Below are 19,236 nucleotides of genomic sequence, written 5' to 3'. Positions count from 1 at the left end.
AGCCTCTCCTCTGCCGAGCCTCTCTGCTGGGTTGAGCAGCAGGCCATCGCGTGTACCCATCGCCACGCCCCTCTGTCAAACCCCAGACCAGATTCCAGCAAGTCCCGTTTATTCCTCTTTCCAACTGCTTGGCAGCTATTTTTGTTGTTGTTTTTATTTATCTTCTGGTGGTTCTGGGCATGGTCTCAAGGCCTTCCACACGCCAGGCAAGGGTTGAACCATTGAGACCTGTTCCTCGAGGGCTCCTCACTGAAGGATTCTAGGCAAGGGTTCTCTGGCAGTTATTGGCTAAATTTCTAGTACATTCTAGACTTCGTTGTAGGAGCTTGGAATTCAGCTATGCGCAAGATGAATATCTAATGTCAGAGAGACAGGTGGGACCTAGTGGCACAGGCCTGTAATCCTGCTACTCCACAGGCTGAGATAGGAAGCTGCCGGGTCCACAAGGTGAGTTCAAGGCTAGCCTGGGCTGGGTAGCAAGGTACTCTGTCTCAAAATAGAAGTTAGGGCTGGAGAAATGGCTCAGCAGTTAAGAGTGCTGTTCTTCCAGAGGACTGCACACATGTCACAACAACTTGTAACTGTAGCTCCAGGAGATTCATACCTCCCTCTGGCTTTAGTGGCCTCCTGCATACATGTACACCATATGCATGCATACACAAATAAGTCATTGTAAAAATCTTTTTTTCCGCAGTCCTCACTGGGATAATAAAGAGTGGTTCTCAATTTTTTGTTTGTTTGTTTGTTTGTTTCAGAGACAGGATTTCTCTGTGTAGCCCTGCCTGTCCTGAAACTCACTTTGTAGACCAGGCTGGCCTTGAACTAACAGAGATTCACCTGCCTCTGCCTACCAAGTGCTGGAACTAAAGGCGTGTGCTTCCACCACCACTGGCCTTTTTATGTTTTTTTTCCTTTGAGACAGGGTTTCTTTTTTTTTTTTTATTATTTCCTTCCTTCCCCCCCCCCTTTTTTTTTTTGGTTTGTTGAGGCAAGGTTTCTCTGCAACTTTGGAGTCTGTCCTGGAACTTGCTCTGTAGACCAGTTTGGCCTCAAACTCAGAGATCTGCCAAGACAAGGGTTCTCTGTGTAGCCCTGGCTGTCCTAAAACTGACATTGTAGACCAGGATGGCCTCGAACTCAGCGAGCCCCCTGCCTTTGCTGGGATAAAAGATGTGCGCCATCACTGTCTGGGTCATCAATTTCTAGGATTAGAAAAAAAAACAAGGAGTCCAAGTCTACACTGCCTAAAGTTGTCTTGTTCCCAGATGTAAAAATATATTTTTTTAAAAATGAAAAGTTATAACCAAGCGGTAGTGGCACACACCTTTGAAACCAGCACTTGGGAGGCAGAGGTAGACAGACCTCAGGATTACCAGCCTGGTCTATATAGTGAGTTGCAGGATAGCCCAGGCTAAATAGAGAAATGTCTATTTCAGAAGACAAGCAGAGAGAGAAGGAGAGAAATTATTAAAAAAGAGAGCGGGGAATATAGTTCATACACAGAATGTAGGTGTTCAGCCCTACAGTACAGAAAGAGAATACAACTTGCAGGGAGGGAGCTGGCTCAGTGGTGGAGAACACTGGCTGCTTTCCCGAAGTACCTGGGTTCAGTTCCCAGCACCAACACTGTGGATTGCAACCATCTCTCAACTCCAGGTGATCTGATGCCCTCTTCTGGTTTCTGAGGGTACCAGGCATGCACAAAGTATGCAGACACAAATACAGACAAAACATCCATACATGTAAACTAATTTTAAAATATTTTTTTTCAGGAGAGCTGAGAATGTAGCTGAGCAGTGGAACACCTGTCCAGATGCACAAGGCCCTAGGTTCAATATCAAGTACCACACAAAGTTGTTTGTGGGTGCTGGAGAGATGGCACAGTGGTTGTGAGTACTTGCTTTTGCAGAGGACTCAGGCTTGGTAGCTCACAAGTACCTGTAACTCCAATTCCAGGGGAATCTGATGACCTCTTTTGACTTCTGCAGGACCAGACATGCATGTGCTACACAGACATGCATCCAGGCAAAACACTTGTACAAAGAAAGTGAAATAGATATATATTTTAATTGCAGGGTGGAGGTTGGAAGGGATGGATGGGCTGTGCTAGGTGAAGGCAGCAGAAAAGGTCTGGCTTAGGAGGTGGCATTTGAACAAAAGTGGGAATGAAACCGGAGAGAAAGCCAAGATGAAAAGGAGCAACATTACAGACAGAGGGAAGAACCAGTTCAGAGATCATGAGGTCAGAACAGGCTTGTCTGAGGAGCAGTGAGGAGGCCCCTATGGCCAGAGCGGATTGAAGGAGGAGAGAGGTGGAAAATGGGGGACAGAGCAGCTGATAGCACCCCAGAACTTCAGTGTTTTCCCTAAGGATCTCTCAGCCTCTCCCCATTACTTTTTTTTCTCACCCGAGAAAGGGTTTCTCTGTTCTGGCCATCTTGGAACTTTGTAGACTAGACTGCCTCTGCCTCCGAGCGCTGGGATTAAAGGTGTGGGATACCATCATCACCTAGGTTTTTTTTTTTTTTTTTGGACAAGGTCTTACTATGTGGCTTGGCTGACCTCTCAAATTTACAAAGATCTGTTTACTTCTACTTCTACCTTCTGGATTCTGGCATTTTCTAACCACTGGGAACATTTCTGCTTATTCTTTAACACTTAACTCCAGGGCCAGCTCCTCTGAGAACCCTGGCCCGGTTCATCCCCCCCCCCCATGGTTGTCTTCCACCCTCCATAGGAGTAGTGTGGTTACCTTGGCCCAGCTCATCCCCTGTGGTTGTCTTCAGGCCTCCATAGGGATAATGCTCCGTTGCCCCCCTCACTGTGTCCTCTCCTCAGTTCTACAGATGGAGGGAGTAAAGCCTGTCAGTCACTGTTCTATTGCTGTGAACAGACATGACCATGGCAACAGGCAGAAGAAAGCATTAAACTGCGATCTTGTTTACAGTTTCAGAGGATTAGCCTGTGGGGAGTGGTGGCAGGCAGGCTTGGTGCTGGAGCAGTAGCCGAGAGCTCACATCCCGATACCCAGGCACCGAGCAGAGACAGCAAGTCTGGACCTGACATTTTAGACCCTCAAAACCCAGTCCCAGTGGCACATCACCTCCAGAAAGACCACATCTCCTAATCCTTCCCAAACAGCTCATCAACTAGGGGCCAACCATGCAAATATCGGAGCCTATGAGTCTGTTCTTAGTGAAACCACCACAGCAGGAGCAGAACACCTTTGAAATGAAGTCAAGCCATGCCAAGGCCTGGAGATGCAGACTCAAGTCACCGGGGAGGACTGTGAGGGGCTCAGAATAGAGACATTCAAACAATTAGCTAGAACAAACAAGTAAAAATACTTAAAACAGGCCGGTGACAGACTGTAGCGATGGCTCAGCTGTTAAAGGCTAGGCTCACAACCAAAAATATAGAGCAGGCATTGAGATTGCTCAGAAGGCCAAGGGGCCCACCATTGTGCTAGACAGTCAGAGTTTGAACCCAGGACCCACGTGGGAAAAGATGAGAACAACTCCTGAAAATTATCCTCTGAACACTTCATGTGAGCCATTGATGGCACATATGTTCTCTCTTACACACACACACACACAATCCATTTTAACGTGTAATAGAATTGAGGCTGGAGAAATAGCAGCAGTTAAGGCTCACAACTACCTGTAACTCCAGTTTCAGGGAATCTGATACCCTTTTCTGGCCTCTGTGGGCATGTGGACCCATGTGCACATATCTACACACAGACATACAAACACAAAAAAATACATCTAAATACAATTTTTAATGTAACAAAAATTTTTAAAAATGAATGAATGAAGGGGACCAGCCTTGGGAAAATATGATGGAAAGATATTTTAGATCGGAGAACAGCCTGTGCAAAGGCCCTGTGGTTGGCAGCAAGAAGAGGACCCAGAGTGGCTGGACAGACTACCTTGAAGGCCAGTGAGGGTGAGAAGCCCTTTCTAAGGCTGCTTCAAAGATAGGATGAGACTTTCCAGCATGGAGCGCCCGACCATGGTGAGATGTAACCTGTCTGGGATCTAGTGTACCCAGGTCCCAGAGTAGACTGCAGAGGGGAGGCCAGGGAAGTTTCGGAGCGCTGCTGGAACTTTTATCATTATTGTGTGGAGATTTTACAATTAGTTCTTTGTCCCTTTTAAAGCCTAGAGTACAGCTCTGTTTCCAGGGCACCCAAATCCCCAGCGGACCGTGATAAAGACTCACTGAGTAAATGAACGCTGGAAGGCTGAAGGAGAATCTGGCTGCATTCCCAAGCTCCATCCCCAGAGGCAGTTCAGAACCTGGCAGGCAGGGCCCTAGGCAAGGCTTTTCCTGCCAATCCCATGCCCTTCTCAATTGCAAAATGGGTGGGTTCAATGCCCACTTTGCAGGGACCATGGACATCCTGTCTTGATTATAAAGGCAAGGGGTTTTTCTCCTCTATCAATCGGCAAAAAAGGAAGCGAGATGACTCGTTTGGCAAGCTATTTAATTTACTCAGCAAACATCTGAGGTATAATTAGGATGTCAGCTTGCTGCAGGAGTGCGTGAGGAGAGATGTGGAGAAGACAAGGGCAGCATCACACAGGCCTGGGGGGTTCCTCCTAAAAGTGTCCCGGCTTTAGGTACTCATGGGCACCCTTTGGCTGTGTTTGAAGAAGAGACTGTAGGAGGAGGCTGGGAGACAAGCAGGAAGGTCCAGAAAGGTCGGTGATGGTGTACAGGGCCTATGGAGAGGGTCTGGGCGAGGTGCTAAGGGAGTGGTTTCCCCAGTGCTGCCATTTTCCTCCTCTCTGTTAAAATACCCTACAAAGTTGGCCAAAACACAGAGAGAAACCCCATAGCGTTGTCCCTGGGAAGACAGGGCATATAAGATACTCTTGTGTCCCTGTGCCAGCGCTGATTCCTGGAGGGCACCCCTTGTAGGCCTCCAGTGAGCATAGCTTGCCTGGAGCCCTGGGGACCAAAGTTCGGATCCCTCGCCTGGGTTTCTGATTGACAGAGCCGCAGAGCTGCCACAATACAAACTGCAGCTGCATTCCTCTGGTCCTCCAAGAGAAATCCTGCAGAAGCCCCTGCATTCCATTTGGACACTCGTGTGCACTGATGGTGTACCATCTGAGTGCAGCATCCAGGAAAAAGAAGCCAACACTTCACAGAGGGCAAAAACTAGAGCCCTCAGGGACCCACAGGGTCCGGCGCATCAGAGGCCATGCTGAGGTTCAAACCCCTTAGTCAATAGCGGCAAATATATTAAAAGTGACCGCATGACCGGGAAATGGCTCAGCAAGTAAGGGCACTTAAGGTCAAGCCTGATGACCTGAGTTTGGACCCCTAAGAATGATAGGGTGGAAGAAGAGGACTGACCCTGCAAATTGTCCCGAGCGCCACACATTTGCCTTGGCTTGCCCATGTGCATGCACACATACTAAATAAATAAACAAACAAACATCAAAATTGGGGTTCGAGATCCGTGCTCTTGAAGAAGCCCAAGTCTGGCACCCACGTGGGCGCGGCTCACAAACCGTTTATAACTTCATTCTGGGGATGCCATGTCCTCTTCTGATCTCCAGAGGCACCTGCACACATGTGCATAACCCCTACACACACATATATACACATGTAAGAAATAAAATATGAATCTTTTCTAGCAAATACTATAAAACTTGTGTTTTGGACAGCAACTGCAATCATTATCTCCTTACCTTTTAAAACTTTATGGGGATGTTTTAATCTTCCCTGCCCAGTAAAACTTTTGTTTACACAAAGGTTCCCCTGCTCCTTTCTAGGAATTTGAGGCTTGGAGCAGTGACCCCTTTCCCCTTCCTCCTCCAGCTCCTCTGCACTACTTTTTTTTTTTTCCACTAACCAATTGAATACGATTATGAGGTCACCTGAGTTAGACTAAAAACCAAATGTACTTCCTGCCAGCACTCTCTTGATCAAGAGTAAATTTTGCCTCGCTCAGACATTTGTTAGAAAGGTGGTTCCTTTCTTGGCCACCTCGAACTTATTTCCATCATACATAAGTCAAAATAAAATCTTCAAAACAATAAAATTGACAGCCGCTGGCATTTTGTGTGTGTTGTGTGTGCGCTTGAGGACACTTAGTCTACTCTTTCTCATTAAGTTTTACGGACATCCTTGCCCAGAGAGGTTCGGTGGTCTCCAAAAGTCTGGGGCCCTGGGATTTGAAGTCCTGTTCTCCCAGTGCTTGCCTCAGGGGAAATGGGAGGATGCGCCTGTGCGGTGGGGAGATAGATCGTGACTTTTGCTTTCAGAGGGGTCCGAGGCGGGGGTTGCAGGGAGGAGAGACAAGGCCTCTGTAGTTCGCGAAGGCTTAGGCCTGTTCAGAGTTCCAGCACGCTAGGAGGAGCGCAGGGCGAGCGGCACTGCAAACGGGACCCAACTCGGGGCTGCGAGCCCCGGGGGCCGCCGGGAGCCCCGCCCCCGCCCCGCCTCCTCCCCAGGCGCGGACCTCGGCGCTCACGTGACCCGTCCTGCAGCCGCTGGGGCCGGAGGGTGCAGCTTGGCGGAGGCCTGGCCAGGCCGGGCCGAGCAGAGCAGGCCGGAGCGCGCCGCGCGCCAGGGAGGGTCTGGGTGCCGCGCCTCCCGCCGCGCCCGCTCGCGTGCTCGCAAGCCGTGCCTCGGCGCTGGGACCCCTGGCGGGCGGCCGGAGGACATGGCCGGCGACGCCGTGCAGGTAGGCGACTTGTCCACACCCGCGGGGCGACGGACGGCGCGGAGGACCCCAGGCACTGGGAGAGCCCGGGACGGGGGTCCCCATCGGGAGCCCGCGCAGGTCCTTGTAGCTGGCGGGAGCGCCGACCTGGTCGGAGGACGGGGTGCTGTTCGGGATTCTGCTATCGCACCTCCTCCTCCCGCCCTCCCTGAGAGGCAGCGGGCTCAGTGGGGGCCCCACTGCGGTGTCCGAGGCCAGCTGCGGGTTCCGGTGCTTCTCGTCCCCAGGCCCTCCTCGCCGAGGTCCTCAGCGTTCAGTTTCTGGCTGGTGCCGCTTCACCTGGAGCAGGTGCCTGGCCCCCTGCCGTGGACCGTGCCCCTCCCCCGCACAACAAAGCCCGGGCCACCCCCGCCTGCAGACGTCTTTACGATGGTCTTGACGCCACCCAGATGGGCACCTGTTGTAGGAAGTGTCTAAGTCACTTCATTATGCCAGAGGCCGGGTTCTTCCTCCAGCGCCCCCTTCCCCTTAGCCACCCTTCTCTGACAGATGGAGCCGTATCCCAGGTGGGGCGTGTCCTGTCACACAGGCAGGAAGAATTTTATGTCTGGAAGGCTACAGGGCTGGGTCACCCCCCCCCCCCCCGCAACAAACACCTGTGACTGGCATCTGTCAACCACATGGCCTTCCCAGTGTGACCTGTTGGGCATTACTGAACCCACCTTCCCAAGAGGAAGCAGGGTCAGGGTGACTTCCCACCCTCTAATACAACGACCCAAATCTGAGATCTTGGTATCCTTGTGGCTCCATTGGTTCTCCACCGTGTAAGTCCATTGTCCTGTGTAACTGGTTCTCATCTCCTTCCACACCTGCCCCCATGTCTCCCCTGTATTCTCCCATACCCCTCTTCCCCAGTCCTGCTGATGGCCTGCCGGCCTTGCCGAGGAGCTGGGCGTATCTGGTGCTGCCGATCTCACAAGGTCAGACCTCCAGGCGTGATGCACTGGGTGCTGGCTCGCCTTCAAGCCCACAGAGGGCTGTGTAGGGCTCTCCCAGTGCATGCATGTGCTTGGTGTGCCCCACACTGGACACACACGGAGGCTGTTTTTCCCAGAATGAGGCTGGACCCACACATCTCGGTCCCCTTCCTGTTGTCTCTCTTAAGTTTATTCCCGCTTGGACTTGCTGCCCTGTCCCACCACCTCCATGCCTATCTGTTCTATGTCTGGCAAACGGATGTCCTGTCTCGATTCTGGAAACGCCCCAGGCATTGAAATCTCAGGATGTGGGGTTCTGGATCCCTAGCTACTTTGCCAAGAAGGGTTCCCCGAGGTGAGAGTTCTTGTTCTGGTGTCTCCGGGTCTGTGATGGCAGGTGGAGAAGCTGATGTTGTAATGCTTCAAGACCAGGCCAGGCGTTTGCCCCACTGCCCTCAAGTGACTCCTTGTTCCTGGGCACAAGTGAATCACCCAGGGGAGGAGAACCCAGGAGGCCCTGCCTCCTTCCTTCCCTGCATGCTTTACATATTCTCAGGCCTCCTCTGCTGGAGGTGGGCCCGAAGGCCTTCACTTTTCCTCTGCCTGTATGCTCCCCTTGAGAGCTGGCCCTGCTCCTGGCTGAGTACCTGCTTTGCCTGCTGGTGGTGGGGGTGCTGATAAGGGACCGTGGGTGGGGCCTGGTCACAGCAGGGTGTTGTTCAGTGAGGCTAGGTTAAATCCCCCGTGCTGTCTGTCTTCCCTGATGAACTCTTGGGTCAAACCTTTCTGAGTCTTGTTCCTGTTTTGGAGGAGGGAATGGGGTTATGACTGGTTGGTTATGAGGAGGGAGGTGGAGCCTCAGCCGGTGCTCTAAGGGTGAACATGGAGATTGGCAATCCGAGATGGGAGCCCACAACCCCTTCCCAAGGCCCCAGCACTGGTGTTAGGGCCTGGATCATTTTGTGGTGGGGAGCTGTGCTGTGTGCCTCGGGATGTTGAGCCGCAGCAATGGCCTCCACTTGACAGGTGTCTCTTGTATGCCTTGATTATAATGACAACCAAGAATGTGTATCTAGAGGTGGTGAGAAAACAACCCCATCTTCCTTGGGAGCCACTGCTATGGGCTCCTGGAGCCTCAGTCTACCCCCATGGTTACTACCACACAGATATATAGAGAGGAGATGACAGAGCAACAAGATCTGTGCTCTTGTCCTGCAGTCTCATTGCCCTCCCGGAGAACTTTGCTCATTGTGATGGTGGCTCACAGCAACAAGGTGTGAGGGACGTGGAATTCCTCCCAGCTAGCCGTGGCCCTATTATCTCTAGCTGACTGTGGGACCTTGGGCAAGGTGCCCCAGCTAGTCTCTTCCTTTCTTCTGTTCTTCCTGTTTTTGTTATTGGTGGGTTTTTTCTTTGTTTGTTTGCTTGTTTTGAGACAGGGTCTCATTGTGTAGATGAGGCTGGCCAGGACTCAAGGAGATCCTCCTGCCCTGGCTTCCTAAGTTCTGGGATTAAACGTGTGTGGCAACAAGCCTTCGCGGGCCTCAATTTCTTTCTTCATCTTGAAGATAGTTTGATATCTGTCTGTCTATGCATCTGTCTGTAGCATCTGCATCGTGCTGTGCTGGGTGCTAGCACTGGCAAGGTGGAAGCAGGAGGGTCAGGAACTCAAGGCCAACCTTAGCTGTATATTGAATTCAAAGCCACCTTGGGTTACTTGAGATCCCAGCACAAAACAATATAAAGCCAAACAAAACAAATAGTACCTATCTCATGGGATGACATTAGTGAGACCTGGCTGAAATTGTGGTAGCTCTTGTTATTGTCTCTTCTGAGGTACAGTGCTTGTACATGCTACCAAACTCCACCCACTGCCTGTAGCTGCTGTTGCTACTACTTTTATTGATTTTATTGTTTTTAATTATGTATGTGGGGGGTATGTACATATGCCCACAGAAGCCAGAGCCATCAGATCCATCTGGCATGTCTAGGACCTGAGCTCAGATCCTCTGGAAGAGCAGTGTGAGCCCTTAACTGCTGAACCATCTCTCCAGCAACACTGCTACTGTTTTAAAATAGAATAGTTTTAAGAGCAGTTTTAGGTTCACTGCAGAATCTGGTGAGAAATAGAATGTCCTCACATACCTTGTCCCTGATATGTACAGCCTTGTAACTGCTATAGTTGAGATTTGGTGTATATTTGGCAAACAGTCGTGGGCTGCTGTTTGGGGCCACTCAGGGCTGTCTCCTCCTGGTGTTAGCTTTAGGGAGCTACTACTAGGCCAAGCGGGCCCCCGAGGCCTCCAAGCTGCCATCAGCTGTGGTGGACATCTGGGTAGGAGGAAGCAGGAAGTTATGATGCCTGTCTACAGGAAGCTGCGCGCGCGTGCGTGCACACACTCACCACTGCAGAACTGGTTGTTCTGATTCTTGAGGGGATGTTGGTGACTACGGGCAAGACATGAGCAGACAGTAGCAGGGCTGAGGGCCTGAGGGAGCTCACAGTTGCTTTCGGGGCATGGGCAGTGCAACTAAAAAAAAAGCAAAGCAAAGCAAAAGGAATGTGAGCATGTACAAGCACTGCATCTCAAAAAGAAAACAAACAAACAAAAGAAGCATGTGAGCACACATATGTGCTGGAGCTTGTAGTCACTGGCCAATTGGCAGGTGCACTGAGAGAGCAGCTTCCTGAGGGACTCAGACTCGCACTCATGGCTGTTCGTTATGAGGGTCTGTGCAGGCAGGTGTGGGAGCCTGTGTTCACCCACGTGCTCACATGGATGGGAGTGCAGTATGTGTGCACATGAGCCGTATTCCAGGCACACACCTGCAGGTGCCTGGAGGAGGTGCAGATGAGTGTGAGTCAGTACTCTGTGCACCCTAGACCTGCAGAGCTAGTAGCTGCACACTCTCGTGAACCCATGCTCTATCCACACACTCCTGCAGGTGGGGATTGGTTTAGTTTGCTTTCTGTAGCTGTGATAACAGACTGACCAATTGCAACTTGGAGAAGAAAGGGTTTATTTGGTCTTATAAATTATAGTTCATCATGGAGTGAAGTCAGGGCTGGAGCTCAAGAAACAAAGCCACAGGGGAACATTGCTTACTCCTCACTTCCTCTGGCTTGCTCAGCACCTTTCTTACACAGTCCAGGCCCACCTGCCCAGGGATGGCATCACCCACAGAAGGCTGGGCCCTCCCACATCAATCAACAATCAAGAAAACGCCTGATAGACGTGCCCACAGGCCAGTCTGATAGGCAGTTCCTCAACTGAAGTCTCCTCTTCACGAGTTTGTCTGGTTGACAACTGAAGCTAGTTGTGACAAGGGTATACACATATATGAACCTGTACTGTATGAGCATACGTGAGCCTATACAAATCTCACACCAGCAAAGCTGGACATGGGATCATACCTGTGAGCCTATGGACTACACACCTGTGTACCATGTGAGATCCTGCCTGCTGCATACATACTGTGGGTGTATATGTCCAGGGTGTTCTCTCAGGTCGTGAATTGAGGAATGCCTGTCCCTAGCTTTGCCTCCAGTGAAGCAAGCATGGCCATTTAGGGGATAATGTAGGAAGAACCTCTTACGTGCCACACGCCTTTAATCCCAGCACCCAAGAGGCAGAAGCAGGTGGATCTCTGAGTTTCAGTCCACCCCTGTCTTCATAGTAAATCTCGGGACAGCAGGGGTTACATAGAGAGACCCTGTCTCAAAAAACAAACAAACAAAAAACCAAAACCATTGCCCCAACAAAATAACAGCAAAACAAAAAACCCCATGCCCTAGAGCTGCCCTGGCGTAGAGGATGCTGGGAGTCAGCAGGAAAGAGGAAGTGGCAGTCCAGAGGCCCTGGCAGGGCTGAGGTTCAGGAAGAGGGCGTGGTCCTCAGACCAGACCCAGGACCCAGATGGCGGCTGATCCCCCTTTGGATCTGGAGCTGGAGGTGGGAGCTAGGGTCTTCATGGGATGGGCAGAAAAAGCTGGAGGGTCTAATCTGGGTGCCTATCATTGGGTATTAAGGGTAGGAAGGAGATGGGGCACAAAAGACAGCTCTCTAGATGGAGGGTGAAACTTCTGGGTGCCATGGCAGCTCTCAGGATCGAGAGATGTGGGAGGAGATGTGAGCTGCTCTTTGGAGTACCAGATATAGAAGCCAGGGAGGCAGGGCCAGCCCTTGGGACCTCCAGTTTGGGAATGCAGGTGAGAGAAGTCAGAATATGTTTCTAAGGTTTTCCTGGTTTTGGAGTATGACAAAAGAAATGTGTAGCCCACCCTTGGGACCTCCTGGTTAGGAGTGCAGGAAACTGGAAGGAAAGAGGGATCTTCTGGAACCTTCCTGCTGGAATCCTATTGCATAGGTCACAAATTAAGGGAAATAGGACCCACCTGTGGCGAGCCTGGTTCTTGAAAACAAGGGAGGAAGGAGATCTTGTTCTTGGTCTTTTCTTTGACTTCCTATTTATTTATTTGTATTCTTATTATGCATATGTGACTGTGGGGTTATGTACACATGCACACCAGTGCCTGATGAGGCCAGAGGTGTCAAGTCCCCCTAGATCTGGAATTAGAGGCTTGAAACAGAATTCAGTTCCTCTGCAAGAGCAATGCATGTTTTTAATGGAGCCATTTCTCAAGCCCTCTATTTATTTATTTGTGTGTGGGGGTGTGGTAGAGGTCAGAGGACAGTTTTTAGGAGTTGGTTCTCTCCTTCCACTGTGTAGATTCCTGGGGGAACTCAGGTCACTAGGCTTGGCATCAAGAACCTTTACCCCTGAACCATCTTTCTGGCCCAGATTATGAGGGTCAGGGAGGAGGAACAGGCCCCTGTCCCTGGAATTCTAGGGTGCAGTAGGATAAAGTGGTAGGTCAGGTGAGCTGCGCCCTGGTGAGGCCACCTGTCCTTCAGCCCTTGACCTCTGTGTCTGGTCCCTCCCCCTGCAGAGCGAGCCTCGCAGCTGGTCGCTGCTGGAGCAGCTGGGTCTGGCTGGGGCAGACCTGGCAGCCCCCGGGGTGCAGCAGCAACTGGAGTTAGAACGAGAGCGACTGAAGAGGGAGATCCGCAAGGAGCTGAAGCTGAAGGAGGGCGCCGAGAACCTGAGGCGAGCCACCACTGACCTGGGCCGCAGCTTGGGCCCTGTGGAGCTGCTGCTGAGGGGCTCTGCTCGACGCCTTGACTTGCTCCACCAGCAGCTGCAGGAGCTGCATGCGCATGTGGTGCTGCCTGACCCTGCAGCCGGGAGTGGTGAGCAGAAAGCTTGGGACCAGGCAGGGTCACTGACTTTCTGGAGTTAAACTCCATCAGGGTACTGTCCTGGGTCAACCAGAGTCATGGCAAATGCCAGACTCACAGGGTGACTACACCCAGACATTACACCTGTGATGTAATGTCACCCAGATGCCACCCAAAGCTGTCTTTGGCGTTAGGGATACCTAAATACACATGCCAACATCTAGATAACACTAAAGGTCCACACACTGTCACCACATACCTAAGGAAACAGCTATAGCTGTGCCCAGACAGCATCTGAGTGACATGCTGTCCCATGAACACCCAGAAACTCATGGGCTCCCACACCCAAATACTGCACACTTGTCACTCAGAGCCTTGCACAATTATACCAGTACAACAGCAGTTATAGACTATTTTCTGTTGTTCTTTGCTTTGTTTTATTTTTTTTGTGTTTATATATCTATGTCTATATGTATATATGTATTGGACAGAGGGAGGTAGATATCTGTGAGTCAAGGCCAGTCAGGCTACGTAGTAAAAAGCTTTGTCTAAAAAATCAAAAACAAAGCTACTTTCAACCCAGGGAAGAAAAAGAAAAAAGAAAAACAACTCCAGATAAAAATTCACATATGAATAAATAAAAACAGCTAGGCAGTGGTGGCGCACGCCTTTAGTCCCAGCACTCTGGACCAGAGGCAGGTGGATCTCTGTGAGTTTGAGGCCAGCCTGGTCTACAGAGTGAGTTCAAGAACATCCAGAGCTACACAGAGAAAACCTGTCTCTAAAACCAAAACCAAAACCAAAACAAAACAAAACGTATTTTTAGTTTTTCATTTATGTGTGTGTGTATATGCCCGGATGTCTTTATGTGTGTCACATGTCAGGGGTTCCTGAAACTGAAGTTACAGGTGGCTGTGAGTCCCTGATATGGGCACTGGCCCAGCCTTGGTCCTCCACAGAGCAGAGTGCTCTCTCCAGCCTTTCCTCGGAACCCTGTTTCTTTGAGGCAGATCTTACTGTGTAGCCCTGGGTGTCCTGGAACTCACTCTGTAGACCAACCTGGCCTCTGCCTCCCTGGTGCTAGGATTAAAGGCGTGTGCCATTTGAGACAGGGTTTCCTGAGGCCTAGCCTGGCCTTAAAGTCACTGCAGCTGAGGATGGCTTTGGCCCCTCACCCTCCCTGTAAAGTGTGCTCAGTTTAGCAGTGTTGGGAATGAAGCCCAGTTCTTCGTGCAAGGTGAGCATCCTACCAGCTGAGCCACATCTCCAGCCCTAGACTTTTGCAACGGTTAAAGATTTGAATTTAATTGGGTCCTGGGGAGGAATTTGGGGCCGTCTACACTCTGAGTATGTTTTGTACCATTGGACTATACCTCAGCCCTCGCCTCAGGGTTTTTTTTTCTTTTTTTTTTAAAAAATATTTATTTATTTATTATGTATACAACATTCTGTCTGTGTGTATGTCTGCAGGCCAGAAGAGGACACCAGACCTCATTACAGATGGTTGTGAGCCACCATGTGGTTGCTGGGAATTGAACTCAGGACCTTTGGAAGAGCAGGCAGTGCTCTTAACCACTGAGCCATCTCTCCAGCCCGGGTTTTTTTTTTCTAAACATGTTTTTTGAGACAAAATCTCACTACGTTGCCCAGGCAGGGCTTGGACTTGCTTTAGTCTCCCAAGTAACAGAGATTACTTATTGGAGTTCTAAGCCCAGGAGGGTGCTTCCCCCGCCCCCCAAGACTGAGTTTCTCTGTGTGTGGCTCTGGCTGTCCTGGAACTCACTCTGTAGACCAGGCTGGCCTTAAACTCACAGAGATCCATCTGTCTCTGCCTCCCAGTGCTGGGATTACTGGAATATGCCACTACCCCTAGCTGTAAGGCTCATTTTTATATTTTTACAAATTTAAATTTTTGGCCTGTGGGTGGTGTTGCATGCCTTTGAGAAACCCTATCTCAAAAAAATTTTTGATCATAGCATAGTTAAAATAAAAGAGGTTGAGAAACTTAGCCAGTGAAGTGTTCACTGTGCAAACATAGACTTGAGTTTGGAGTCCAAGGACCCAAGTAAAAGCCGCATGTAGTGCTAATTCTAGTGTTGGGAGATGGAGAAGGAGCTCCAGGCTCACTGCTCAGCCACAGCAATTGAGTCAGAGAGCGCCAGGCTGGCTCAGTGAGAGACCTTATCTCAGAAGAGAAAGGGAGGGAGGAAGGAAGACAGAGAGCAATTGAAGAATTTACCTGCTGTCCCTTTAGCTTTCGTATATACACATATGCACACGCACGTGCACACACACACACAGACACACACAGAGAGAGAGAGAACCCACACGTAATTTATCCTCGCCAGAGTTCAGAAGTGTTATGTGTGTTCACACAGCAACAATACAAGGTCACAAGTCCTTCATCTTGTAGCCAAGATGTGCATGGTCACAGGAACACGAGAGGAGAGTTCAGAAGTGCACAGTCAGTGATGGAATAATGGTACCTGAGCAACACAGCAAACATGGCTTCCTGATTCCAGACATTGTAGCACAGTCATGACAGCACCCAAGGTTTGCACCCCGTCACCTACACCGTGAGACACTAACCTGCAGTGACATCAGAGCTCTTCCACCTGGTCACACCAACCCAGAGGTGCCCCAACATTGTCTCATCCACAGCAGACTTTATATACAGTCAACAGACTCAGCACCAGCCCCTCTAAATACAGCTGTGTCCACTATTGGGGTCCAATATTATCCCATCAACACTTGGGTGGAGTCAAGCTGAGAATCCCATAAGCCCCTTCTGCAGTGAGTCTACCGCCCTGACCCTACTACTCTTGAGGTACAGACTTCACCTCTGACTGTGACAACAGCCAAGCCTCAAACCAGAATCTCAGGTGCCCTTAGAGATCAGAACTGAGCAGTACCAACTGAAACAGTGATTGTAAGCTCACACAGACCTCCTAACCCCGCTTACACCCACATCTAGGGTATCACACTCCTGCTACCCCTGTGGCTTACAGACATAGTCACACTCACACCAGTGGGCTTACATACCCTTAGGTAGATAAGGGCATTTATTCCAGCTAACCCTGAAAACCTGCATACCTGGTCACTAACCACCTGCCTGTGTACTGGCCCGCAGGCTCCTTTTCTGGGCTGAGGGCTTCCTATCAGCTGGGGCAAAGTCTCCCGGGTCTACTGAAGTGACAACTGTGTGATTCTTTTCCCTCCTTGTTTCCTCAGATGCTCCCCAATCCCTTGGAGAGGGCAGCCCTATGTGCTCATCCACCAACCTGAGCCGAGTGGCTGGCCTGGAGAAACAACTGGCCATTGAGCTGAAGGTCAAACAGGGGGCAGAAAACATGATCCAGACTTACAGCAATGGCAGCACCAAGGTGAGACAGTGTTCTAGAACATTCCATCTCTGTGACAGGAGGCTGTATCCCAATTAGCCACTACCAGTCTGCTTCTTGTCTCTGGTTTGACCTGCTCTAGGCATCTATATCTATCTATCTATCTATCTATCTATCTATCTATCTATCTATCTATATGTTACTGCAGTATACAGCCATTTGTCTGTGACCCTGCAGACATCCGCACAGATGTGCTGAGAGCTGAGGAGGATGTAGCTCCAACTGGTCCAGACTGGCTGAGTCCTCAGCCCAGTGTAGGTCCAGACTTTGCAGATGAAGGAGGTGAGGCCACAAGGCTCAGCTCTTGGTGGCAGAGCTGGAGTGAAGCCCATGGACTGTATCTCTCTGCACTGGCCCCAAGGCCTCCATGGCATGGCAGCAGGGTTGCTGTCAGACTTGAGCTCCCAGTCTTCTGCTACCTTGCATGTCTGTCTCTAGGACCGGAAGCTGCTGTTGACAGCCCAGCAGATGCTGCAGGATAGTAAGACCAAGATTGACATCATCCGCATGCAGCTTCGCCGTGCGCTACAGGCTGGCCAGCTGGAGAGCCAGGCGGCTCCTGAAGAGGCCCAAGGTGAGGCCTTTCCCTTCATATTGCCTGCCTGCACTCAGACTTCACTTCTTAATGCTTTGCTGTGTACGGCAAGGAGGCGGGAATTAATCTCACTGTGAAGGGAGCCTATTCCTGCAGTTTCTGACTAAACCTTTTGTTTCATTCAAGGTTTGGGCTAGGATAGTTGTAGTCAAATGCTACCTTCAGGCCAAATGCACCTGCTGGTTTGTTTGTTTCTTTTTCCTTCCTTTTCTTTCTTTCTTTTGTTGTGTTCGGGATAGAGTCCAGGGACTCCTGTCTACTAGGCTTGTGTTGTGTTAGTGAACCACGCCCCAAGGCCTTCACTGGTAGAGTCTGTGCAGGCATGGTACCATTCAGCCATGCCCTATTCCTTTTTTTAAAGGGTTGTTTTAAAGATTTAGTTTATATGTGTGCACGTCTGTGAGCAGGTTCCCCAAAGGCCCGAAGAAGGCCTAGAGCTGGAGTTAAGGTGACTGTGAGTCACCCCGTGTGGGTCTGGGGAACACACCTGACTCCTCTGAAGGGCACCAAGCTCTCTCAACAGTCGCCGCTCAGCCCTATCCTTGGTTGCTTTTAGTTTAGTTTAGTTTAGTTTTGAGACAGGTTTTTCTACACAGCCCTGGCTGTCCTGGAGCTCACTCTGTAGACCAGGCTGGCCTCAGACTCACAGAAATCCCCCTGCCTCTGCGTCCCGAGTGCTGGGATGATTGTGCCTCCACCGCCCACGATGTGACCTAGAGCAGACTTGAACTTTCAGTCCTCCTGCCTTCACCTTATAAGTCTTGGGAATTACAGGCTTGTGCCACCAGGCCCAGGTGCTTGATGTTGGCACAGGTATAGCCATTTTTTCATGTTTGCTTTTTTACCACCTCCACAGAGCTAAGGAGTGGAGACCAAGCCTTGGTGAACTAGGCGTAGTGACAGAGGCCTCTCATCCTACCATGCTGGAGGATGAGGCAGGAGGCTTTTGAGCTCCGGCACAGCTTCCACTACATAGCAAGATCCTGTCTCAAAAAGCCACAAAACTGAATACATCTCATGTCCAGCTCCTTATGGAAATGGGCCATAGTGGTCACGATCATGTGGTTCCCTTGTCACACTAGCTGTGACACATCTGTCCAGAGCTGTAGGTGTCCCCAGAGTGGTTGCATATTGCTTTTATGTGCAGGCTCACATATGCACTTATGCGTGCAGGCCCAAGTTGATGCCAGGTGTCTTCCTTGATTTCTCTCCACTTTATTTGTTTTTAAATTAAGTGTGTGTGCGTGTGTGTGTGTAGAGGCGGGGGGGAGGGGAGGCTGGAAGGATGGCTGAGTATTTAGATGCTGACTGCTCTTCTAGAGGTGCAGGTTCAGATTCCCAGCGTCCACATAGTAGCTCACAACCTATAACTTCAGTTCCAGGGGATTCAGCACATTTTCCTGGCTGATGTGGGCACAGATGCACATGGTGCACAAATATACATGCAACCAAAACACCCATACAACATTAAAATAGAAAAAAAAAGATTTTTAAAAAATATCTTGACAAAAGCAACACAGTGAAGCAAGGGCTTATTTGGTTCCCACTCCAGGCTCCTATCCATCATTTCAGCGAGGTTTTGTCAGCAGGACCTTGAAGAAGCTGTAACGTGACAGCCCAGAGTCGAGAGCAGTGCATGAATGCGCGCATGCGTGCTGGTTCTCTGTTCTCTTCTTCACCCTTATGTGATCCAGTCCCCTGCCCAGAGAATAAAACACACAGTGGGTGGGTTTTCCGCCCTCCTCCCCACAGGCCATCCTTATCTAGACAATCCCCTGGAGACTCCCTCCCTAACTAATTCTAGATTGTGGCAAGCTGTCTGCTAAAACCAATTTTATCAGTGCTAGGCACCTAGGTGGTGGCGCAGGCCTTTAATTACAGTATCAGGAGGCAGAAACAGGCAGATCTTTGTGAGTTCCAGCCAAGACTACTTAGTGAGACAAAACAAAACAGGAACAACCATCAACAGATGCCAAGAGCTGTCCTGGTCACTGTGAATACTGCGTCACTGTGGCAGGCAAAGGAGCATCAACTGTTGATGGAACCCTGAGTGGCCATGTGTGCCAGAGTGTGACTGTGTGTAGGTGACATGCCTGGCGCCCTGCAGTTGTGTCCTTATCAATTGTTGTGTACAACTAAAGACACAGGGTGACTGTTTCAAGCTATTTATTTACACTGCGTGAAGATGTGTCTGTGCTTTGCCTTACTGGCCTAAGGATTGTTTAATAAAGAGTCAATAGCAGGAGATGTTAGGCGGGACTTCTGGGCAGAGATAGGATTCTGGGGGAGAGGCAGAGACACAGTGAGACACTGAGGAGGTTGGGTATATATTATGAAGATA

General features: G+C 50.3%; 1 protein-coding gene across 1 annotated transcript in view; it reads left to right on the top strand.

Moving 5' to 3' along the window:
• Window positions 1–6,486: 6,486 nt before the first annotated feature.
• The window catches only part of Pkn1 (protein kinase N1), a 30,678-nt gene continuing 17,928 nt past the window's right edge, over window positions 6,487–19,236 (top strand). The window contains exons 1-4 of the mRNA XM_041663302.1: window positions 6,487–6,703; window positions 12,611–12,911; window positions 16,131–16,282; window positions 16,739–16,874. Coding sequence (XP_041519236.1) covers window positions 6,683–6,703; window positions 12,611–12,911; window positions 16,131–16,282; window positions 16,739–16,874 — 610 coding nt within the window. The 5' untranslated portion in view covers window positions 6,487–6,682. The remainder of the gene's footprint in view (window positions 6,704–12,610; window positions 12,912–16,130; window positions 16,283–16,738; window positions 16,875–19,236) is intronic.

Source organism: Microtus oregoni, unplaced genomic scaffold (genome assembly GCF_018167655.1).
Source record: "Microtus oregoni isolate MIOR12 unplaced genomic scaffold, Mior012 000014F_ref0000157, whole genome shotgun sequence".
Taxonomy (NCBI): Eukaryota; Metazoa; Chordata; class Mammalia; order Rodentia; family Cricetidae; genus Microtus; species Microtus oregoni.
Note: the sequence above shows the minus strand (reverse complement) of the source record. Positions and strands in the feature narration are given on the sequence as shown.